The following is a 25,938-nucleotide window of genomic DNA, read 5'->3' as shown; positions in this document are numbered from 1 at the left end:
GGGCCAGGCTGAGGCCTTAGGAAAGTCCCCTGGGAATCCGTCATCCCTGGCATTCAGGAGGGATCTTTCTTAAGGCCTTGGCAACTCCCTCCTGAACACAGGCTTTTCCTCAAGGATTGCAGTGAAGGGCGGGGGAATGGTAGTGGCCCTTTACCACGTGACAGGAGTAGAAAACAAGATTGCTCAGGTCTGGACTGGAAGCTGGGACTGGGCCAGGCCCTGTTCTGTGGCCCCATGACCTCCCCCTAAGCAGCCCACACAGCTGTGAACAGATGACCCGGTCCCAGCCTTGTGCCCCTAGCCCCTCTCCTGCCTCTTCTTACCCTTTGCTGGGACACTGGCCTACTCCCAAGGTCCCCTAGAGCCAGCCGTTCCTCCAGTCCGGGTGGTGGGAGGACACGCTCCACAGGCCCTTTTTCCTGGGAAATCAGAGTTGTGAGTGCATGTGAGAGGGGGAACTGGCTTCACTTCGGAAATCCCTTCCCCCACCACTCACTTCATCTGTCCCCGCACACAAGCTTTGCAGCATGCGCTATATTCAAATTCGTGCATCAGCAAAATTACAAATTACTGCATGTTGTGAATCCTCAGGTTGTTTGCAAAGAGTAAGCGTTCTCAGTTACTGAGTTCTCAGATGTGGAAGGTCTTCTGCTGGGGTCGGGGTGGGGGTGGGGCGCGGGGAGGCAATAGTACCGAACTGGCAATCAGAGACCTGCTTTCCAGTGCGGCTCTGTCAAATCAATCACTTCTCTTGAGCCCCATTCCCATGGGGAATACCACATGTTTGCCCATCTCACCGTGTAGCGGGGATCGATGAACACAACCGACTGTGGATGTGCTTGGGGAAAGCTTGGCACATCTGTATACCTGGAAGGCCTGATTGTTCCTGCAGGGAGCCTGTGGGTCCCGCAGAGGCCTGGTCATATGACAGGTATGGGCAAAAGGCTGACTCATGGCCCTTGGACAGCGGAGCCTTTAGCTTCCTGTTTCCTTTATAGAGCATGAGCTCCCCCCGACCATTCTTTTTCATGAGGGGAACAGGGGCAGGTCTCAGAAGGGATAGGGTGTTGAAGCCTAGTCTGGGGAGGCCTTATTTAGGGATTGGTGCATAGGCCCAGGTGGAAATAGAAAAAGAAATTTGTGGGAGAGAGGATAGAACGAGTTGCTTGCTAGGACCACGATGTCCTCGGAGGACTGGAATTGAGCCCAGAGGTCAGCTGAGGCCCAGAGGTCCTCCTCCTCTCGGAACACAGAGCTGTGGGGCCCGGGGGCAAGCTCATGGGTCGAATGCTCACCTTCTAGGCCGGATGTGAAAAGCCACTCAATCTCATCTGGGCTGTTGAAGTCACCACCTAGAACATACAGGATTGTTAAGCTCATTTCTGTTGGATGCAGGCGGGTCCCTGAGCTGACCTATCATTGGTCTCTCTGGGTAATTATATAATCGTTTATTTCCTAAGACTAAAACTGCTCACCTCTGTTGGAGAGATGAATTCTTTCAAATGGCAAAGACTCCATTAGATCCCTTTAATGAAATTCTTCAAGAAGGTCCATTTGCCTTAATCAAGTCAATTCTTTGTCCCTAATGAAGAGCTTATTGAATACAGACAGAAAGTCCTCTGATGCTGAACGTCTCTTCCAGACAGGGCCAGAAGGATTTTGTACAGATGTCTAAGAGTCATCCTCAGCTGCCCTGACCATACGGGCCTACTTGCTTCCCAACCAACTAACCAAGCCCTTTCTCAGCTTGAAAGCTTTCAAAGTAAATCTTACCCACGTGTAGTTTCCATTTGTGACATGGAGAACACCTGCCCCACCCAGTCTTAGGCATCCTCCTCAGGGAAATTAGCACATGAGCCACTTGGGACCGACAAGCTCAGCAAACATTTGTCCATCCCTCTGGGACCTGGGGGTTTAGTCTTTGTAGCTGTCTTACCTGGGCTGGCCTCCGGATGTCAGGCTGCCACATCGGTGTGTCTGATCCGTGCTTGGCTGCAAGGCTGCTGCCGTCCTTGGGCATCTTCCTGGTCACGTGTATTCCTAGGTTGTGAAGAGCAGGGACCATCGGAGTCCTGGTAGCTGACAATAAATCTCCGTTCTTTTGTCCACAGAGGATCAGATTCTCTCAGAACTTGGCCACACCAATAGGATGTATGGCAACGTGGGGGACGTTACAGGCGGACAGTTAATGAATGGGAGCTTCTCCATGGACGGGACAGGACAATCCTATCAGGACTTGAGGGATGGGAGCCCCTATGGAATCCCCCAGTCTCCATCCTCCATATCGTCCCTGCCATCCCACGCTCCTTTGCTCAATGGGCTGGATTACACGGTGGACAGTAATTTGGGCATCATTACGCATGCAGGGCAGGGAGTAAGCCAGACGCTGAGAACCATGGCTGGGGGACCCACCTCTGACATCTCCACAGGAAGCAGTGTAGGCTATCCTGACTTTCCAACAAGCCCAGCCTCTTGGCTCGATGAAATGGATCCTCCTCCTTTTTAAACTTCTGTCCTCCCCACCCTATCATCTGTCCTCCTGGCTTGAGAGAGTATCTTCAAGGATCAAAAGAGACTTGCCTTTTAAGGATCAAAAGTACGCCAATGTGAATTTCCATTATTTTCAATGGAAGTCCTCCGCTGATTCCTAGAAGGCTGTGAGATCACGCTAGGGCACTGTTTTCCTGGGGAAGCAGCGGGAGAGCAGCCTTATCTCAGAACACAGCACAGCGGGTAATGGCCTAGAGCTCTAGGGACGCTGGCTTGTTGGGTCTCTCCCCTCCTGTTCTGCTTATGGGCTTGGCTGCCCAGTGCTTTGGTAGCACAAGGTGACTGTGATAGGCCCCCCTGGCCTTTGGGAACTTTGCTCCAACTGGTGTGTTTCACGCAATGCCTCCCAAAACACTGCTTCACCAGAACTGAGATTCCTGAGGTAGAGGCCTCCCAGCCCTTGAGTAAAATAGAAGTGATTTCTGGACTACCCTTATTGAACCCTATATCTCAAAATAAAAAGGTCAGTTATTAAAGGTCAGTGAACACTTTCATGGCCACAGTTTGATATTAAAAACATGTCCCTCTTTTTTTTTTTTTTGCTGTGAAAATATGAATTCTCTCCTACAAAGCAGAGAATATGAGTTTGTTTTGGTTTTTAAGTCCCTTATGTATCGCTGACTCTGATGGCAAGAGGTGGTTTTCACTGCAGGTGACTGAGGCTGAGCTGAGTAGCCCTGGGGCACCACTGCAGACTGCCTGATGAGTCCCCTTGGTGCACAGTGTGCCTTCTTCACTTGCTTGTATTATTTCTTCCACAAGATAGGCTGTGGGCTACACAATGAGCAAAACTAAAACGCAGGGAGAACAGGATGACAATCAGTGAACATCTGTAGACACATTTGGATTCCACACCTGCAGTCTGTTCAGCCGTATCAGCAAATGCCAATCTTCCAGAGTCCCCCATCCTACTGGGGTGAAATATTTGGAGTCCGTTTTGAGGGAGTTGGTTTAGATGAGCTTGCAAGTCTACCCCTGTCTCCTTAATGAAAGCTTTCTCTGCTGTCCTGTCTGACTCAATTGGAGGACAGTTTTGGTCGTTTCCAGGAACCAGCGATGGTTTTTTGGCCTATGTTGGTTGGGAAGAATAATTCGGGGAGCAGCCCTAAAATTGTCCGAAGGGTTCTAAGTGGTCCTTGGGCTGCATCTCTCTTGATTGCTGGCTGGACACCTGCCATGCTTTGGGCTGCAGTTCCATGGTCAGAAAGCCAGAGCTCTCTAGCCAGCGGTGGTGCAGGGACTCCCTGTTGTATGGATTTGTAGTAGCACGTCACTAAGCCTAAGGCCAGGACAAGGCCAACCCCTGCTTTACCAGTTGCCACTTCTGTGACAGTGCACTGCTGTGGGAAACACTGTTCTGAATGGTGCTTCAGCTCCCACTGTGTGCACCCATCTGCCATCAGGAAGCTCTCCATTTGCAAACTGGAATTTAGCCAGCTGGAATTGATTCCTGTCCCTATGGAAAGCTGTGGTTTGCTTCTTCTGGCCTCCCATTCTCTTAAATGAGATCAGCAGAGTGGAAAAGGGTGAAAAGGCACTGCCTTTCTATCACATGAAGTGATGGGGCCAGAGACCCTATGGACCCTTCCTTCTGTGAATGGTTGGTCACCTTTTGAGGACTTCACAGATTCAGGCCTGTCGTAGGCAGACTAAAGGAAGAATACACAGTTCCTCTTGGGCTGCTGCATCTTTTCTAAGCCCCCTTCCAGGACGAAACTGAGTTCTTATTTAAGCTTCTTTCAAACAGTAAATTCTGGGATCAGCCTTCAGGCCACCTCTTCTCTGACCAATTTTATAGCGTACCCTTGTTTTTTGGTGAGCTGCAGTGGTCACGATTTTTGCTTGAGGAGTCTGCAAACGTAGATGCTTTTCTTGAGGTTCCGTGTTTATGGATGATGGTGTGTTAAGCCTAGCCAATTCTGTGTTATTGGAAATTCGGCAATCATGTGAACATTGGGGTGGGGAGGAAGACACAAATGCAAGACAACAAGCCATGTGAGGAAAAGAAAATGCAATTGTCTCTTGGAGGATGGCTTTTTAAATATACATGTCTTAGGAGGCTGCTCAAAATACACAGGAGAAAAGGCTCTGCTGGGCAGTGAGCCAGTTGAAAAGCTACCCTCAGATCAATGTTGCAGGTTGACTATTTGGCTGACCAACTCATGGATTTCAGGGGCCCTTGATGTTTTTGGTGAGTACAGTGTGGGGGACAGCAGACTCTTTAGAGAGGGGGCATCCTCTGTGTAGCACTGTTTAAGATCACTGTGTAAGTTTATGAGTTTTTGTTTCTGTAAGTTAATCATACTAATTCCCAGTTCAATAGTGGAAGAAGGAGAGGCCTTACTCATTTGTACTAATATAATAAACCTCTTGAGGAACTCAGTCAACAGGTAACGAGATCAAGAGTTCTTTGGCATCAGTAGGGCTTGGTAGCTCGAAGAACCCTTGAGAGCACTGGCCTGAAAACCAGGAGAGCTTTATGTTTTCCAGAGCCACCTCCCCAGAATGCAGCAAACATTGTTGCCTGTTTAGAAGCACAGTCATGGTAGGTCTAAGATTTTTGCAGGTGGAGTTAGCATTATGGGTGGGCAGGTTCCACTAACGAGCCTCTGCATGACAAGACTGTTCCTTGGCTCTTCTGGAGTTTGCAAATGGAGAAGAGCAGGGCATTCATTACCTTTAGCTTCTCTTGGAAGCACTCCTCTGTTGCATGGAAGTTCTATTATGGGGTATAACGTGCTACATGGTAGCTGTTTTCCCCTTGCTAAAATGTATGGATGAATTTTAAAAATGAAATGAGACCTTCTAGAGGCATTCACAATATTTTGCCCTGTTTTTGGCTCTAAGACAGCAGTTAACTAACCATCATTATCTGCAGAGCGTGGCTTGCCAGTTTTAGAGTAGGATGCTCTTGAATCCAGGAGCAAATTATTTAAAACCTCAAGTTCCAGTGGTAACTGGTATAAGCAAATATGGAAACTGAGGGGCATTGGAGGAATCTACATTTGTTGAAAGGTAATGAAACCAAGGAGGAAATACCAGGTTTAAGGGCTAAGCTGGCCCATTGGGTAAATCACATTGTTGGGAGTAGGGTTCTTGGCCTTTCAAGGACTTGCTGTGCAACCTCAGGCAAATTCCTTTCAGTCTTTGTGCTTTCTCTTTCTTGTCTCATCTGACAGTTATGAATATAATGTAAAATAAAGATCAACTATCATATTGCTAACATTGTTCCTGCAAATGAATACTGTGAAACATCAGGGAAAGAAGAAAAAATTAAGACTCGAGAAAAGCATTTAGCAGTGTCCTTAAAATTTTTTTCCTTGGCCAGTGTAAAACAGGAAACCTAGTAAGGTCATCTGGCCCTTAGGTCTTCATCATTAAGTTAACTTTGCAAGGAAGTGTAAGAAGTCTGTAAACAAAAGACACTCCTATCTCTGAAGCTCAAGCTGGTGATTGCGAACTGCCTCCTTATGGGAGGGATTCAAGGCGTCCAATTAGAAAAGCTGTGTGCTGTATGACCGTCCACCCTCTGGAACCTACGCTCTCACATGCCACGACTGACAACTCGGTCATAACCGTGAAAATAATGACCGTAGCCAGCAGGGTCTGGAGGGCCTGAGGAGGCTCATTTTTAAACATTGCACTTTAAAAATTGGAAACCGTGAGATGAAGAAAAATTCAATTAAGTGGAAATGAGTTTTATTTTATTGCCTGCTGCTGAAGGGCTCTGGGCATGCCGAAAGCTAAATAAAAAGCACATCACTGGCTCTCTCTTTCTTGGATTGGTCAATTGGCCCTTTTTGCAGTAGTTGCTCCAACTGCTCTAAACACAGTGACTGGAGCCAAAAAGAGAGAGCTCAGCAAAGTCATCCCATCCACACTCTGCTTGGTAGGACCACACTAAAAGCACAGTTTCATGCTGCTAGCTCTGGTGAGGAGAAAGCTGCAGGTTTGGGAGGTACACCAAGCATTCCTTTGCTTAGGGAGGCGGAGCACAGGTGAACAGAGGAAGGACACCCCCTCTCTCATCTGTTGCTCACCAAGAGGCAAGAATCACACCAACTTTCCCACTTGAGGACTGTGTTCAGCCAAACAAGCAGGTTCAGGGATGTGGGATTCCAGAAGTTGCTCTGAGCTTGCAGTCAGACCTCAAAGCCCCAGATCCCCTCAGCTCTGGATTGTTGCCCTCATCCTTCACAGTGTAAATTTTGTACAGTTGAAGAGAAATGAAATCTCATTTCCTGGAGGAAAAAAAAAAAAAAAACAAAAAAACGGAAAAAAAAAAAATAAAAGGACCCACTTATCCTTATTTATTGCCATGTGACTTTGGAAAACAGAAGCTGGTGCGTTTGTTTGTATACGCCTCCTGTGTGTTGGCATGAGATGTACACGGTAAAATTATGTAAAATAAATATGGAAATTCTTTAGATGCTGATGTGTCTTGCTTTTCATTTGGTTTGCTGGAAATTTGTTCTCTTGACATAAATAGAATAAAAACTGAGTGATATGGGGTCTTTTTTATCATCAGAAGGAAACCAAAAGTACAACTCTGAATGCCAGAACTATTATACTTACAGCCATGAAATAGCAGAACCACTCAATAAAGGATTGATGAGGAGAAGTTCCCTGGTTTTTCTAGTAGCCATTTCCTGGGCACAGTCCTCTGTCCCCAAATGAGTGACTGGAGCCAAACATTTCAGCTTAGTAAATGAGCTGAACAAATGCTGACCATATAATTTTTAGTTACTGTTTGTTTAGTGGCATTTTATCTTACTTTTTGAGACAGAGTCTTGCTCTGTTGCCCAGGCCAGAGTGCAGTGGTGTGATCTCAGCTCACTGCAACCTCTGCTTCCTGAGTTCAAGTGATTTTTGTCCCTCAGCCTCCAGAGTAGGTGGGATTACAGGCGTGCGCCACCATGTCTGGCTAACTTTTTGTATTTTTAGTAGGCAGGGGGTTTCGCCATATTGGCCACGCTGGTTTAACTCCTGACTTCAAGTGATCCACCCACCTGGACCTCCCAAAGTGCTGGAATTACAGGTGTGAGCCACCGGGCCTGGCCTGTCCAGTAGCATTTTAAAAGTCTTTCACACCTATACATTTTTCTTTCTAGAGAAAGTACATGCAAGTGTCTATATTTACAGAGGAACAGAAACACCTCATCAGAGTCATCAGGGCTCCTGGACAAACATTTTCTAGGAAAATCTCCATTTACGTTTTTTTTCTCAGCAGGGGGCTTTATCAGGGTGCAGACCCTAAGTTTAGCTAGAATGGAAACAGCAACAGAGACTTTTTCATTACATAAAAAAAAAAAAAAAAGTCATAGCATTTCTTTACAGCGGGGATTCCACTGTGGAAAAGCTGCAGGGTACTTCTTTTCCCCATTAGTCATCAGTTCTGTTTGGCTGAGAAGATCCAAAGCAGTGGCGCTGTCCAGTAGGGTAGCTACTAGCCACACATGGCTATTTAAATTGATTAATAAAACTAAAAGTTGTGGCCCGGCGTGGTGGCTCAAGCCTGTAATCCCAGCACTTTGGGAGGCTGAGGCGGGTGGATCACGAGGTCAAGAGATCGAGACCATGCTGGTCAACATGGTGAAACCCCGTCTCTACTAAAAATACAAAAAATTAGCTGGGCATGGTGGCGCGTGCCTGTAATCCCAGCTACTCAGGAGGCTGAGGCAGGAGAATTGCCTGAACCCAGGAGGCGGAGGTTGCGGTGAGCCGAGATCGCGCCATTGCACTCCAGCCTGGGTAACAAGAGCGAAACTCCGTTTCAAAAAAAAAAACAATAATAATAAAACTAAAAGTTTAGTTCCTTACACTAGACACATTTTAAGTGCTCAACAGTTTTCATGTGACTAGTGGCTACGGTATTTGGGCAAGAGTGATAGAAAACATCTCTATCATTGCAGATGGCTCTATTGGATGGTGCTGATAAGAGTCTCGTCAGGAAATCTTATTACTCATATGTTTAGCTACTAGTTATCCTGGAATACTTGGGGCCATGGAGCAAGGAAATCTTCTGAGACTCCTTAGACAGTGGCAGTGCCAACTTCTCTACCAGCTTGTCACGTATGTGATGTTTCCCTCTCCTCCTTGGTTTGTTCTCCTTTCCTGGACAGATAAAACTTATTAAAAAAAAAAAAAAAAAAAAGCACTAAACAGAACAACTTGGTTAGGTACAAAAAAGGAGGTTAGGCTCTGGACCTCTTGAGTTCTCTAATGCTGCCACCAGGTTGTTGTGACTTAACTTAAGTCCTAGACCTGCTTTGTGTGCTGAAGTCTACCCACTTAAAACAGAAAGTTAGTACCTCCAAGGCAGAATGCCCAGTGAGATTCTTGGAGGGATTAAAGGTCTTTTAGTGGAGACTCAAAGCTCTGCTATCAAGGAGAGTCATAATCCTTTGCCAAAATCATCTCCTGTGGTAAGTGCTTTATCAGGCCGAGAAAGGCAAGAGATCTTACTGGGTTATATACCAGGGAAGGGCGGAGAAGATGAGAGCTTCAAATGGGAGTAAGGATACTGGCAGGGGAATACAAAAGGTGCTGAATCTAAGGACTTTTTTCTTCACTAGCCCAGTCCCTTGGGTGGTGGTTAAGGAAGTTCACAGTGCGGGCAGGAAGGGCTCTGTTGCTCCTAAACTTGGTTACTCATTCCTGAGGCACTGGTAACGGGCATGATAATTTTGGCCAGTTTATGAAGTCAATACCATGTTTTAGGGTACCCTAATTTGTCTTCCCTTCTTAGCCCTTCATCACCAGCCTATGCTGCATCTTTGTTTTCAACATACTGTCAATTGTTTTGAGTACAGCAGGTTCATCGAACTGTTTCCACTTATGCTGTGGTGTACACAGCTCCCACCACAATGCTAACCTAGTAATAACTTTCAGGGACTATAAAACGTGTCCAGCTCACAAAGGACAGAAGATCTGGCCCTTCCTCCTACCCCCGTATTTTGGTGGTTTGCTCACTGGAGACTGGCTCTGGAGCAGTCTGATTTTATTTCTGACAGTGGCTTTCCAAAAAGACAGCTGCCTAAAGAATAAAGGAAAGGGGCGGGATGCGGTAGCTCACGCCTATAACCCTAGCACTTTGGGAGGCCAAGGTGGGAGGATCACCTGAGGTTGGGAGTTTGAGACCAGCCTGACCAACACGGAAAAACCCCATCTCTACTAAAAATACAAACCTAGCTGGGCATGGTGGCGCATGCCTGTAATCCCAGCTACTTGGGAGGCTGAGGCAGGAGAATTGCTTGAACCAGGAGGCAGAGGTTGTGGTGGGCTGAAATCACTAGCCAGAAAGAAGACTCACTCAGGAGAACACGTGGAGGCTCCACAGTCAGCATTCCATTGCTTTCCTATCCTTTCTCCTTGGGCCCAGGATTCTCTACTCAGCTAAAATCACAAAAGGAAAAAAAGAAATGAAAGGTTAGTCAGTGTGTTGTATATTTTAACTAACTAAACTAGAAGTAAAATCTTGAGAGGTGATCTCAGTGTATCTGCATGTATTTCCTTAGATTTGAAAATTTAAAAATTTTAAAGTTTAAAAATTGTCCTTGAGAGCCACCGTGGCTCAGGCCAGTTGTTGTGGCACTTTAGGAGGCAAAGCTATGCGTTGGAGGCCAGCCTGGGCAACAGAGCGAGCGCTCATCAACTGAAAAAAAAAAATAGTCCTTTACAGTTTGAAAGCGTCTTTTGCCACACTTGCTTAGAAGAATGCTATTTCAGTTTTATTCAGTTATTCAGAATTCCTGGTGCCTTTCTTCATAAAGTCTCTTTGCCTGGCTGTGCAGGGAGCACTGATCAAACTCAGTCTGGCTGATTATTTGGCTCATGACTGCCACAGGGAATTAAATAGTTCAGCCACAACTGTGGAGAAGTACTGAGTTAGGAGGCAGAAAAAAAAAAATCGATGTTTATAAAATGGGGCCACATCATTAGGAAAAGGGAAATTTTTTAATCATCCTCCTAAAAGGAGTAGTAAATATAAACCATCCAAAACTATTAAATAAAGGTCTTTTAAATGATCAGCTCCTGCCCTGGGAAGAGTATATCACATCCTTTCAAGAAAGCAGGCATGGGCTTTTGCATGTAACATTTGTCTCTTTATGATCTTTTAATTTGTTTTCTTCTGTCATTTTTGCCATTGTGATTTTAGGATTTTCCTTTAGAACTCTTTGTTTTTGGTGATTTTTCCTTTGGCCATCTCCAAAAACAAAAACAAAAAAAATGAATTTAAGTAACACAAACTGATACGTTATCCTGTAACTAAACTGGGCAAGTTATAGGGAGTCCCTGAACTGGTCAGAGCTTACATGGTTCACAGAGGCCAAAGTGCCTCTAGAGTTGTAGCAGAGGCCTTTTAAAAAAATTTAGTAATTTATCTTTCTCTTGCTTGCCAGTCCTAGACCAGGATCTCCTGTTGGTTGGCAGGGGGGGTGGGGATTTGGGAAAGGCTGGAAACTGCTTTCTGAAAGATATAGACCCCGAAAAGTGGTCTTGGCACACACTTGGAGTTGGAAATAAAAAAAGAGATCTTTAAAATGGTAAATAGATTTCAACAGATGGCTTCTGCACAGCAACGGAGAGCCCAGGCGAGGGCTTTGGGGTTAAATCTCATATTTTAGTCACCTGGGACTAGTTTATTATTTCAGAAAAACAAACATCCATAAAGTTGGCAGCCCCTTCCCCCTCCTCTGAACTGGGATCCTTGAAGGTTGCCTCCTCACTGGCCAGCTGTCTGTAGATAGTGACCCAGGGAACTGAAAGTCACTTTTTTGACACCTGTCAACTGCAAAGCTGGAGGAATATGATAACCAAGAAACTATTATTACTGGTGGGCCAGAACTTCTATACTCAGTATGTGTGTGCTGGCTTTAAAAAAAATGATTTTAACATTTAATGCTTCTCAATTAAAGTGATTTCCTGGAGTGGCTGCCAAGCTTCATTTAGAATGCGCATTAACCACTTTCTGTATCAGTAGTTAAAGGCACTGAGGGATTTAAAGAGCAATCCACAAGTCTGTTCAGTCAAGGTTTGGCGGAATAAAGCAGATTATAAACAATAATATATGTCTTTTTGTTTTTTTTTTTTTTGGAAGGGTTCCAAACTCGCAAACGGAGTTAAAGTGCTATAAACATATCCAGGACTCAGCTTTGGGCTCCACAAATGTACTCCATGAAAGCCATGGGCACTGGGAGTGCCACTTTCTATCTTGCGTGTGTGCATGAGCACGTACTTTAAAAGAGACTTTTATTATACAAAGTGTCCATCAATTGAACTTACCTTCTAAATATTAAAATGGAAACTGGGATTGCTACACAAGTGAGAGGAAAAATAAATCCTACCTGTAGTGCCAATGATGAATTTGTGGCTGCTGCCTAGCAGTTCATTGGAAGTCACCTCTTGACTCCTGAATGCCCTCATCGTCCCACATGTTCAACCCCTGCATCCAGTAGCATTAGGTTCAAACGGTCACTTTTCCACCTCTGAGAGAAAACCGCCCTGAGTGCCTAGAGCTCCAGCACGAGATCATTTCCCACCCGTGAGAGAAAGCCACCCTGAGTGCCTAGAGCTCCAGCACGAGATCATTTCCCACCCCTGAGAGAAAGCCCCCCTGAGTGCCTAGAGCTCCAGCACGAGATCATTTCCCACCCCTGAGAGAAAGCCCCCCTGAGTGCCTAGAGCTCCAGCACGAGATCATTTCCCACCCATGAAAGAAAGCCCCCCTGAGTGCCTAGAGCTCCAGCATGAGATAAGTGCCTGTTGTAGGGCAGCTCCTACTACGTTTTCTCACCTGGTATTTAACTTCGGTGTTCTATTGTTTAGGAATAAAATCAGCAAGAAAGATTCTGTCCTGCAAACAAATCAGTCTGTAATTTGTGAACACCCCGACCTGGTTTTTAGAACTAGGAATACAAAGGAAGGAATAGTGCCCCCGGAAGTGATTCCAGTACCGGGATCCCGTTAAGACAGTGAAAATGTGAAATAATTTGTTTTGTAATTGTGCTAAGAAAAAGTGACACAACAAAACACAGGAAAGAAAATTTTGAAGAATTCAAGTATAAAACAAAAATACAGGCCGAGTATCCCTGATCTGAAAATCAAAATCCTAAATGCTCCAAAACCCAAAACTTTTTCAGTGCTTACATGTCAAAGGAAATTCTCATTGAAGCATTTTGGATTTTGGCTTTTTAGATTAGGGACGTTCAACTGGTATGCATATAATGCAAATATTCCAAATTTTTTTTTAAAATCAGAAATCTGAAACATTTCTGGTCCCAAGCACTTCGGGTAAGGAATAGTATCCCTGAACTAAGAAATAAGCCTTGAATTCCCAATAACTATGCATGATTCATGTGAAGTGATCCATACAAAGATCATGACAGGAATATTTCAAGGACAAGCAAATAAAGATTCGGTTAAATAGCTTTACCTGTTCAATCTTCTAGTGTAATGCCGATTAATGCATATTTGAAAAAGTGACCATACTTGGTACATAATAAGCACTAGCTGATGAGCATCAGAAGGAAGCATACTTTTTCTTGAGTCTGATAGTCACTATACTTTAATCCAACATCTCTCTGGTGAAGCAACTGTGAATGATTACTGAAGTAATTAAAGATACTCAAGATAAAGTTCCAATAATCATCATAATTTTTCAAATCATATAATTATGAAAGATGGTAATAAGGTCTTTTTTTTTTTTTTTTTTGAGAGATGGAGTCTTGCTTTGTCACCCAGGCTGGAGTGCAGTGGCACCATCTTGGCTCACTGCAACCTCTGCCTCCTGGGTTCAAGTGGTTCTCCTGATTTAGCCTCCCAAGCAGCTGGGACTACAGGCACACACCACCACACCCAGCTAATTTTTGTGTTTTTTGGTAGAGATGGAGTTTCACTGTATGTTGGCCAGGCTGGTCTCAAACTCCTCATCTCAGGTGATCTGCCCACCCTGGCCTCCCAAAGTGCTGGGATTACAGGCATGAGCCACTGAGCCCAGCTGCTATTATGGTCTTTATGGTATAAAACGAAAGCTCAATGTGTGTATATAAAATCCACCAAGAGGCTGATAATGCACCTTTGAGTATGGCTGCTTTTGCTTATCCTGATAATATTGTTCACAGAAATTTTTGGAGTTGATAGGAAAGGCTTGGATAATCACACTGACTTTGAATAAATAAGATCATGTGGCCAGGCGTGGTGGCTCTTGCCTGTAATCCCAGCATTTTGGGAGGCCAAGGCGGGCAGATCACTGAAGCCCAAGAGTTCTAGACCAGCCTGAGCAATACAGGGAGACCATCTCTACAAAAGAAAAAAAGAAATTAGTTGAGCCTCATGGTGTGCACCTGTGGTCCCAGTTACTTGGAAGGCTGAGATGGGAGGATTGCTTGAGCTAGGCAAGTCAAAGCTGCAGTGAGCTATAATGGTGCTACTGTACTCCAGCCAGGATGACAAGAGTGAGACCCTGTCTCAAAAAGACCAACAAACAAAAAATGGTGTACTGCTGTTATTTCACTGAAGCTAAGATATAATTGATTGTAAGAAGCATAAGTTTATGTATCACTAAGAAAAAAAGACTGGTAACTGAACTACGATAGGCCACTGTTTATAAAAGCCATCCAATTTTGGATATGTTAAAATGTGAACTGCACTTCAGTCTGGGCAACAGAGTAAGCCCTTGTCTCAAAAAAAAAAAAAAAAAAAAAAAAAGTGAAAATAGGTGCATCTCAGAACTGATCAAATATAATATCGTAACTACGATGAAAACATTCGACCCAAATCACCTTAGGAACTGAGGATTTGAAATTCACTCATAAATATTTAAACTTAGTATCTTCTATTTTCATTACTAATTGTAGCTGATGGGTTACATACCTATTCTATGATAAATATTTATTTATGAAGGGGGACTTTTAAGGGCTTGAAAAAAAGCTTTCATATTCAACTGAAGCATATATTTGTCTGGACACTCAGCTCTTCTGCAACCCAAGCTCAGCTCTGCTAGAGTCACACACATTATTCATTAATCTCAGAGATGCTATAATGAACAGGGAATAATAACCCATAGCCAAGTGAGTTAAACCTGGCAGGAAGCTAAGAAATACCTACTTAATAGAAAGGTTCCCTGGATTATAGCAACCTTTTAGCTGGAAAATGCTGAAATATTAAAAAAAGATATACTAGATATAATTCCAGATATTATACACTGGTTGTTACCCTTCTACCTGACAAGCATAAGAGATAATATGTGGCCAGTTGGCTGACTTCTTACATCTTTATTAGAAACACAGTTATAATAGGTTTAAAAGAATTTAGGTAGTTTCTGGTTGGTAATTCACTACTTTCTATGAGCCTTTTCAAGATATCTCATGTAATATCTTGAGATACCATATAATTAATTCTACATATACATAATACTGAGAAAAGGTAATACCATGGGCTTATAACAGTGTTTTAAGGCACAGGGAGATGATCTATAGTTTATGATACGATAGGAAGGGTGCTGAAAATGCAGATACTGATGACCGAAGAATAGACATTTTGGAAATTGGTTTTAGAATGTACTTGAAAATGTTAACAGCTGTTTTTAGTGACAGCTTTGAATATACATTTGAAATCTTTAAAATAAAAGTTTTATTCTTTTTTTTTTTTTTTTTTTTTGAGACAGAGTTTTGCTCTTGTTGCCCAGGCTGGAGTGTAATGGCGCGATCTCGGCTCACCGCAACCTCCGCCTCCTGGGTTCAGGCAATTCTCCTGCCTCAGCCTCCTGAGTAGCTGGGATTACAGGCACGCGCCACCATGCCCAGCTAATTTTTTGTATTTTTAGTAGAGGCGGGGTTTCACCCTGTTGACCGGGATGGTCTCGATCTCTTGACCTCGTGATCCACCCGCCTCAGCCTCCCAAAGTGCTGGGATTACAGGCTTGAGCCACCGCGCCCAGCTCTAAAAGTTTTATTCTTTACTTAAAAACAAATCTATACAGTTTGAGTTGTGGCAAAACAGGTAATAAAAAACTTGTCTAAGAAATATCAAGTTCAAATTGCAAAAGAGAGTTGAAAATAGGAGTTCCTTAATAGCTTCTTGCTCAAATACCCTGTAAATTAAAAATCAATAAATTGTTTTTGATTTGCTAATGTCTTAAAAATGCACAAAGTAATATCAATTAAAAACTGCATGCAACATCCTGGTCACTTCACTATAACCAGTGTTAAGTTTCTTAAAACACATTCAATTAGTGTGGAATATGAGTTAAGCTAAACAGTAGGTTGCAATGTAGCTAGGACTGTGGTGAAATAACAGACAACGAAGAGAATGCTCTACTAGGATTACAGTATTTCAGTCATGTATTAATATGCGTATCACTTCCAGAGATTAAATTACTTCAAATATGAACCATCTTGGTAAATGATTTTGGGTTTATATCTCAGAAAATAAGAAGTTAAGAGAAAAATCACAAAATAAACAGCATTAATATGCCTTGTTTCTGTTATAGAGGGGCTTGTTCCAAAGAACAGGTTAGCTCACGCTAATGAAAATCTTCACCAATGAGGACTATACTAAGCAAGTTTATTACTCAGTATTTTAATAGTAACACCTGTTAGAAAAATTAAGTAGTTATCTTTGCATCTCAACTCACTTTTTATTTCATTTTTCTTCCTATGACAACTATCTACTTTCCCGATATAATAGGAAAAGACAGTGAATTCCTCAGATGGAGCTTTTGGGGCTTACAGGGGGAAAATATTGGGAGGCAGTTTCAAGAGTGGCATACCTGGCTGAGCACAGTGGCTCACACCTGTAATCTCAGCAGAGACTACATTAAGAGACCTGAAAACTGCTTGAGGCCAGGAGTTTGAGATCAGCCTAAACAACATAGGGAGACCCTATCGGTATAAAAGATACAAAAATTAACAAGGTATGGTGGCATGCACCATGCCAGCTATTTCAGCTACTCAGGAGGCTGAGTCGGGAGGATCCCTTGAGCCCAGGAGGTTGAGGCTGTAGTGTGCTATGATCCCACCACTGCACTTCAGCCTGAGTGAAACAGTGAGACCCTGTCTCAAAAAAAAAAAAAAAAAAAAAAAAAAAAAAAGGTGGCATACTGGTCTATCCTTTAAATTAAAATGATGGCATACCTGTCTACATTTTTAACAAAAAACAAAAGTTCTTCTGGTATCCAGAAATAACTTCACATTAACATATTAGATAGACCCAAATAGACTTAACAGTTCAGACCTAAGTGTTGTTTTTTTTTTTTTTTTTTTTTTTTTTTACAGAGACTGCTGCTACATATGACATGGTCACTACAGCCAATTAAAAGAGCCCTAAAGAAATTCCTTTCCTGTTTAGTGAAGGTGAATTTAGTATGACCTAACCCTGCTGAATCCTCTATAACCTGTTTCAATCCTAGAGTGAAAACACTAAGTATTATTCTAAAATGCCCCAGGGTTTTGAGATTTTCAATAAATCTGGTTGTTCCTGACTTCTATACCCCTTATGTGACAAAATTCTGCTTTCTTTTTCTTAACCCTCCTCTTCGTTCCTATTTTCCCAATTCTGTCTGCCAAAAGAATAGACATTTTAGCTGCCTATTTGGACCAGGTGTACAAAATGCTACAAAAGATAATTTTATCTCTATCATACTGGGATATCAAGAAACTTTCCCTAATGGTACATTTGCTTCTGTATGTTTTTTAAAAGAGCAGCCATGTTTAATACTGTGAAATATGATCTGTCTCCTCCTCTGCCCACCCTCTAAAGCAGTGATAAATTTCAGAGCATGCTCAGCAGAATTGGATTATATTATGCACGGTATACATGTTCATCACCAAAACTGTACTGCCTAGAATGTATGCAAGAAGAATGAATTGCTGAGACTTCAAAATCCCAGTTCCATAGAACTGATTTTATTAGCCAATACATACCAAAGATGGATGATAAAAGAAGTATTATTTTTGTAGTTTTCTTTCATAATGGAAGCCTTATGCTATTACAGACTGCAGTTTTCCAGTCTTTTGATTAAGCCTTGCCAGTTGTATGCCGCTGCAGCACCAAGGAAACTGTTTTACAACCTGTCACCTCCTCCGGCAGGCAGCCATCCTGGTCTCGGAGAGTGGGGTCAGCACCACACTGGAGCAGCAGCTCTACAATATCCAGAAACTCACACGCAGAGGCTGAAAGGAAAATTGACAAATATGAAAACAAATTTACCACAAGACAGAGAAACTCCTTCACATCAGCAGGAAAGGAAAGTGCTGAGCAATAAGGAATACTGAACAGTGAACAATGTTACAGTGGCTGAAGGATGATCAGACCTGGTAAATGAGAACTGTGCTATTACGCTGGCTTTTCAAGCCTTAGGAAAAATAAAATTTACCTTTTGGTTGCCTAGAAACACACACACAAACAAATATATATTCCTAATTATGAGGCTTTTGGGCTCTAGTCTTTAAGAATTGGATTAAGGAGTCTGGGCGCAGTGGCTCACACCTGTAATCCCAGCACTTTGGGAGGCCAAGGCGGGTGGATCACGAGGTCAAGAGATCGAGACCATCCTGGTCAACATGGTGAAACCCCGTCTCTACTAAAAATACAAAAAGTTGGCTGGGCATGGTGGTGTGTGCCTATAATCCCAGCTACTCAGGAGGCTGAGGCAGGAGAATTGCCTGAACCCAGGAGGCGGAGGTTGCAGTGAGCCGAGATTGTGCCATTGCACTCCAGCCTGGGTAACAAGCGAAACTCCGTCTCAAAAAAAAAAAAAGAATGGGATTAAGGAAAAGAATAAAAAATAGTGTTTAAGTATCTATTTTATTTTGATCTTCATTTCAGAATAATGATAGGTGTGCAGGATACGTCGAAAGACTAAAAATACTGTAAATGTCAAAATGTTTTGTTTTTAAAGAGGGGAGTAAGTGGGTAACTGAACTTTACAATTTATAAATTAAAAAAAAAAAAAAAAGGCATCAATGGGTGTTACTGATAAGTCCAAGGTATAGGAAGGGGAAAAAGGGGCATAGAGATACCAAGATTTATAAATATGGTAAAGTATTGCCTCAAAATGGACAAACAGACCAGAAGCTTAGAGCTAAGAGTGTGATCTATTCTTCTGCACACATATGAAAACTTAATTCATGACAAAGTTGGCAGATCAGTGGGGAAATAAAGATCCAGTGATTAGATGGTGTTGAGACAACTATACTCACTAAAGGCAAAAAGAGGCACCAGATGAGACATTAATGGCAATAAACATAAAAAGATGAGCATTCCACATAATCAGGGAAATGAAAATTAAAACCAGGAGATATCATTTCATACCCACTAGAATGGTGAAAATTAACTTTGATAATTCCAAGCACTAAGAAGGACTGGAGCAGAGAAACTCCCTTTAGATGTCAGAATATACACTGGTGTTGCTACGTTAGACAAAACTATGGCATTACAGGTTAAACCTAAACACACAGATACCCTCCAACCCAGCTTCTAGTTATCTACTTTTGCATGCATTCTCCAAGAGGTATTTGCAAGGATGTAAACAGCAGCACTGTTCATAACAGACCCCAAATGTAAACAGCCTAAATGCTCATTAACGGTAACATGTAAATAAAGTATCCTTCATTTATACAATAAAATCCTATAGAACACTGAAAACTAATGAACTATAGCTTCACAAAGCATGGGTTTACCTCCAAAACATAATGTTGAAGGGTAAAAAACAAGTGAGAATAATACATATTATATGATTTCACTTAAACAAAATTTTGAAAACAGGTAAAACTAAAGAATATTGTTCAGACATACAAATATGTACTGCAACTATGAAGTAAATCATTAATATAAAATCTAGAGCTCTCTAAAAGATTACCACTAGGGAGGACCGTATGATTCGAGAGATATGCACAGGAGGCTTCAGCGATAATGGTGATATTCTATTTCTTAAGCTAAGTAGTGGTGAATTTTTAAAAAGCTATATTTAAATTCTTCATATATATATATTTTATATACCCTTTTGTAGCATGATTATCACACAACAAAGTGTGTTGTCTTTTGTTTGTTTTAAGAGAAAGAAAGGGTATGCAGCTGAATTCCATGCCCCCCCCGCCCCCCTTTTTTTTTCAGACAGGGTCTGGCTCCGTCTCCCAACCTGGTGCAGTGGCGAGATCATGGCTCACTGCAGCCTTGACCTTCTGGACTCAAGCAATCCTCCCACCCCAGTTTCCTGAGTAGTTATAACCATGGGTGTGTGCCACTATGCATGACTCTCACTTTGGGAGTCTCACTCTGTTGCTCAGGCTGGTCTCAAACTATTAGGCTTAGGCAATCCTCCTGCCTTGGCCTCCCAAAGTGCTGGGATTACAGGCATGCACCTCTGCAGCTGGCCCTATAGCCATTTTATTGAGCACATACTGTACCAGTCCCAGCAGGAACACAGGTAAGATTCCTGTTCTTGAGAACGTACTGTAAATATGTAAATAACCAATTCTAACACAAAAGAATGAACAAGTACTGTGGCAGAAACACGTACACTGCAAAGGCAGGGTGGAAGAAGGAGACTGAGGGATCAGGAAACACTACAAATTGGTAGTAAGATGTAAGATAAGCTCTGAAGGATCGAGCACAATTCCTGAGAAGGAAAGGTACTGCAGAATGCAAAAATACCACTAGCAGAAGCATGACAGGGAACGCTGGGAGAACTGTCTGCTGGCTCAGGGAAGCAATACAAAGAGTTGAAAGTAGAGAGGCTAGACTGAAGTCAAATTACTAGGGCCTTGAATCTCTCACACTAAGAAGTTTGGGTTTTGTCAAGTGATCCACAGGCATTTATGAGGAGTGGAGTGGCACAATTTGGCAAACACTCATCTGATTTCTGTCCCTATAGTTTTCTTTTCTAGAAATAGAAATCATAGAGCATATAGTCTTTTGTATCTGATCTCTTTCACTTAGCATGTTGCCTTTGAGATCCATCCACATTGCCTCAATTATCAGTAGTTTTTTCCTTTTGATTGCTGAGTAGTATTCCATTATATGGATGTGTGCAGTCATCTGGGCTGCTCCAATTTTTGGCATTAAATAGGGGCCTTATGAACACTTGGGTAAAGGTCATTGTGTGGTCCTGTTAAATATCTAGGAGAATTGCTGAGTCATATGGCAAGTGAATGTTTAATTTTATAAGAAACTGCCAAACTTTCCTAAAGTTTGCACTCCCACCAATAAGTATGAATTCCAGTTGCTTTGCATCCTTGCCAGCACTTTCCTATTATTAAAAATATTTTTTAGCCATTCTAGTTAGGGGCCTTTCATGTGATTTCTTATCTGTACTTCCCTAATGTCTAACAATGAACATTTTTCACGTGCTTACTTGCCAACTATTTATCTTTGGTAATTTATCTGTTCAAATCTTTTGCTCATTTATTAATAAGGTTGTCATTTTTTCTTTTTTTTTTTTTTTTGAGATGGAGTCTTGCTTTGCTGCCAGGCTGCAATGCAGTGGTGCGATCTTGGCTCACTGCAACCTCCGCCTCCTGGATTCCAGTGATGCCCCTGCCTCAACCTACTGAGTAGCTAGGACCACAGGTGTGCACCACCACGCCTAGCTAATTTTTTTTTTTTTTTTTTTTTTTTGTATTTTAGTAGAGACAGGGTTTTACCATGTTGGCCAGGATGGTCTCGATCTCCTGACCTCATGATCTGCCCGTCCTGGCCTCCCAAAGTGTTGGGATTACAGGCATGAGCCACTGCACCTGGCCAGTTGTCATTTTCTTATAAGAAGTCTTTATATGTTGTGGATACAAAATTTTGTTCCCAAATATGTTTTATAAATATTTTCTCCCAGTATGTGATTTGTCATTTTTCTCAAGCGCGTCTTAAAGAGAAGATTTGAATTTTGATAAAGTGCAATTTCTTTCTTTTATAGTTTGCGCTTTTTGTGTTCCATCTAAAAAAAAAAAAAAAACCTTTGCTTACACCAAGATCACAAAGATATTCTTCTAGTTCTTTATCATTATTCCTCTTACATATAGGTCTAAGATCTTACCTTCCCAGCTAATTTTTGAGTAGGGTTCAGGCTCACCTTTTGTTTTATTTTGCATGTGGATGTCTGTTACAGCTCTACATGTTGAAAAGGCTATCCTTCTCTCCACTGAATTTCATCTTGACATTTTTGTTAAAAATCAGCTGACCATTTGTGATTGGATCTCTTTCTAGGTTATCTATCACATTCCTTTGATCTATATACCTGTTCTTATACCAATACAACATTGCCTTGATTTCTGTGGCTTCACAGTAAGTCCTGAAACCCGTGCGGGGCCTACGACTGTGCTCTCTTCCAAGGGTGTTCTGCATATTCTCGGTCCTTTGCTTTTCCATATAAATTTTAGAATCAAATTATAAGTTTTTACAAAAATCCTGCTGGAATTCCAATTGAGACCCCACTGAATCTATGGATCAGTTTGGAAGAATGGACAGCTTAACAATGTTGAGTCTTCTGATTAACAAAAAATTGCATCTGTCTCCATTTACTTCGATTTTTCTTAATTTTGATCATAATATTTAGGAATTCTATGCACACAAATCTTACACTTATTTTGTTTGATATATCCCTAAGAATTTCACATTTTTGAGGCTTCTGCAAATAATGTCTTTTAAAATTTCAGTATTCAATTGGTCCACTGCAAGCATAAAGAAAAACAAGATTTGTATACCAGCCTTGGTGTTTTTGCATTTTAATTTTCAACTGTTCATTACTAGTATATAGGAATACTCTTCATTTCTGTATAGTGATTTTTTACCCTGTGAACTTGCTGAACTCACTTATTCTAGTTTTTAAAAATCGATTATTGTGGTCTTATACACAGATGGACATATCACCTATGAAAAAAGAAAGCTTTATTTCTTCTTTTTAAATCTACATGGCTTTCATTTCTTTTCCTTGCCTTAATGCACTGGCTAGAACTTTCAATATAATGCTGGATCAAAGTGGAGAGAGTGGATATCTTTGTCTTGTTCAGTCTCAGAGGAAAGCATTCAGCCTTTCATGAAGGATGATACTAACTGTCGATTTTCTCAGGCTAAGGAAATTTCCTACTATTTCCCATTTCTACTTTACTAAGAATTTTTGTTGTTGTTGTTTTAATCATGAAGGAAAGCTGAATTTTCTAAGCTTTTTCTACAGACATTGGTACAATCACATTTTATTTTTTTGATCTGTTGATATGGTGAAATATTATGGTTCTCAATTGCCAAATCAACCTTGCATGCCTCGTATAAACACACCTGGGTATAATTTATCATCCTTTTTGTATTTACTAGGTTCAACTTGGTAACATCTTATTAAAGATTTTTGCATCTATGTTCATAAGGAATACTGGCCTGTAGTTTTCTTTTCCTCAAAGGCTCTTGTCTGGATTTGGTATCACGGTAATTCTGGCTTCACAGAATGAGTGCTCCCTCCCCTTCTATTTTCTGGAAAAGTTTCTGTGTAGAATTGCATTAAAAAAATTTTTTTTTTTTTAAGACGGGGTCTCACACTGTTCCCAGGCTGGAGTGCAATGGTGCAAATGGCGTGATCTTGGCTTACTGCAACCTCTGCCTCCCGGGTAGCTGGGATTATAGGTGCCCACCACCATGCCTAATTTTTGTATTTTTAGTAGAGATGGGGTTTCGCCATGTTGGCCAGGCTTGTCTTGAACTCCTGACCTCAGGTGATCTGCCCACCTCAGCCTCCCAAAGTGTTGGGATTACAGGCATGAGCCACCATGCCCAGCCAATTTCTTCCTTAAACCCTCAGTAGCATTCACCAGTGAAGTAATCAAGGCCTAGAAATTTTGTTGTAGGAAAGTTTTTAGCTACAAATTCAATCTCTTTAATAGATATAAGGCTATCCAGATTTTCTTTCCTTTTTTTTTTTTTTTAAGACGTGGTCAGGTTATGTTGCCCCCAGGCTAGAGTGCAGTGGCTATTCACAGGCATGATTATAGTGCTGTGTAGCCTTGAACTCTTGGCTCCAAGTGATCCTCTTCCCCCAGCCTCTCAAGTAGCTGGGATTAAAGGTGTGCACTTCTATTTCTTTTCTGTTTTTCTGAGATGGAGCCTGGCTCTGTTGTCCAGGCTGGAGTGCAGTGGCAAGATCTTGGCTCACTGCAATCTTAGCTTCCCAGGTTCAAGCAATTCTCCTGCCTCAGGCTCCCAAGTAGCTGGGATTATAGGTGCGCACCACCACATGTGGCTAATTTTTGCATATTTAGTAGAGATAGGGTTTTACCATGTTGGCCAGGCTGATACTGAACTCCTGACCTCAGGTCATCCACCTGCCTCACAGCCTCCCAAAGTGCTGATATTACAGTTGTCGGCCACCATGCCTGGCTTTCTATTTCTCTTTTGAGAAAACTTTAGTAGTTTGTATCTCTAAAAAAACTTTGTCCTGAGGCCAGATGCAGTGGCTCACACCTGTAATCCCAACACTGTGGGAGGCCAAGGTGGGCGGATCATGAGATCAAGTGGTCAAGACTATTCTGGCCAACGTGGTGAAACCCTCTCTATTAAAAATACAAAAATTACCTGGGTGTGGCGGCATGCGCCTGTAGTCCCAGCTACTTGGGAGGCTGAGGCAGGAGAATCGTTTCAACCCAGGAGGTGGAGGTTGCAGTGAGCTGAGATTGTGCCACCGCACTCCAGCCGGGTGACAGAGCAAGACTGTGTCTCAAAAAAAAAAAAAAAAAAAAAAAAAAAATTGTCCTGGCCAGGTGTGGTGGCTCATATTTATAATCCTAGCAGTAGCACTTTGGGAGGCCAAGGCAGGCAGATTGCTTGAGGTCAGGAGTTTGAGACCAGCCTGGGCAACATGGTGAAACCCTATCTCTACTAAAAATACAAAAATTAGCCAGGTGTAGTGGTGCATACCTGTAATACCAGCTACCAGAGAGGATGAGGCAGGAGAATCACCTGAGCCCTGGAGGTGAAGCCTGCAGTGAGCTGAAATCACACCACTACACTCCAGTCTGAGTGACAGAGACCCTGTCTCAAAAAAAGAATTATAATTTGTCCATTTCATCTAAGTTATCTATTTCACTGGTACAAAATTGTGCATAATGTTTCCCTATTTGCTTTTTAATATCTTCAGGGTATGTACTGATATCCTTTCATTTCTGAAATTGCTAATTTGCTTTTTATTTTTGGAGACAGCATCTCAGTTTGTCACTCAGGCTGGAGTGCAGTAGCACAATCATAACTCACTGCATCCTGGAACTCCTGGGCTCACGTGATCCTCCTGCCACAGCCTCCTGAGCAGCTGGGATTTACAGGCTCAAACCATTGTGCCTGGCATGTTTTTAAAAAATTGTTTTGTAGAGATAGGGTCTTGCTATGTTGCCAAGGCTGGTCTCAAACTCTTAGTCTCAAGTGATCCTCTCGCACTGGTCTCCCAAAGTGCTGGGATTACAGGTGTGAGCCACAGCACCCGCCTATTTCTTTTCTTTTTTTCTGCCTTGATTGGTCTGGCTAGAGGACTATCAGTTTGTTTGTTCTTTACAAACAACCAGCTTTGGATTTCACTGATCTTCTGTTTTCCAGTTTTCTATTTCGGTGATTTCTGCTCTGATCTTTATTATCATCTCACACTTACTTTTAGTTTGCCCTTCTTTTTTTGAGGTACATGCTTGGATCCTTGACATGAAATCTTTCTTCTCTTCTAATAATAGTATTTAATTTCCTTTAAAGACTGTTTTGGCTGCATCCTACAATTTTTTTTTTTTTTTTGAGGTGGAGTCTTGCTCTGTTGCCCAGGCTGGAGTGCAGTGGTGCGGTCTTGGCTCACTGCAACCTCTGCCTCCCCGGCTGAAGTGATTCTCCTGCCTCAGCCTCTCGTGCATCCTACACATTTTGACAGGAGTGTTTTCATTTTCATTCAGTTCAAAATATTTTATATAAGCATAACTTATTTTATTGTGCTTCACTTTACTGTGCACCACAGATACGGCATTTCTTTAGTAAATCAAAGATCTGTGGCAACCCTATATTAAGCAAGTCTACTGATGCCATTTTCCCAACAGCATTTGTTCATTTTGTGTCTCTGTGTCACACCGCAGGGACTCTCACAATACTTCAAACTTTTCCTTATTAGTATTTCTGTTGTGGGAATCTGTGATAAATGATCTTTGATGTTTCTATTGTAATTGTTGTGGGGTGCTACAAACTGCACCCATATAATATGAACTTCACTGACCAATGCTGTATGTGTTCTGACTGTACCATAGAGTAGTCAATCCCTCATCTATCCCTCTCTTTGGGTCTCCCTATTCCCTGAGACACAATAATATTGATATTAGGCCAATTAATAGCCCTACAATGAATTCTAAGTGTTCAAGTAAAAGGAAGAGTCACACATCTCTCATTTTC

General features: G+C 42.2%; 2 protein-coding genes across 5 annotated transcripts in view; one reads left to right on the top strand and one right to left on the bottom strand.

Moving 5' to 3' along the window:
• LHX4 (LIM homeobox 4) overlaps nt 1-2,506 on the top strand; it is a 43,312-nt gene extending 40,806 nt beyond the window's left edge. The window contains exon 6 of the mRNA XM_003925319.4: nt 2,112-2,506. Within this exon, the coding sequence (XP_003925368.1) occupies nt 2,112-2,506 (395 nt within the window). The remainder of the gene's footprint in view (nt 1-2,111) is intronic.
• ACBD6 (acyl-CoA binding domain containing 6) overlaps nt 1,295-25,938 on the bottom strand; it is a 206,990-nt gene continuing 182,346 nt past the window's right edge. For 2 of the 4 annotated variants that reach the window (XR_012514970.1, XR_012514972.1), the window contains 2 exons: nt 1,937-17,723; nt 1,295-1,352 (listed from right to left, as the gene is read on the bottom strand). Coding sequence is in view for 1 of the 4 variants with exons in the window: in XM_074389563.1 (XP_074245664.1) it covers nt 17,569-17,723 (155 nt within the window). In the remaining 3 variants the exon portion in view is untranslated. Of the gene's footprint in view, nt 17,724-25,938 lie in introns of all 4 variants that reach the window. The other 2 variants (XR_012514971.1, XM_074389563.1) reach the window with 2 other exon arrangements.

Source organism: Saimiri boliviensis, chromosome 19, assembly GCF_048565385.1.
Source record: "Saimiri boliviensis isolate mSaiBol1 chromosome 19, mSaiBol1.pri, whole genome shotgun sequence".
Classification (NCBI taxonomy): domain Eukaryota; kingdom Metazoa; phylum Chordata; class Mammalia; order Primates; family Cebidae; genus Saimiri; species Saimiri boliviensis.
Note: the sequence above shows the minus strand (reverse complement) of the source record. Positions and strands in the feature narration are given on the sequence as shown.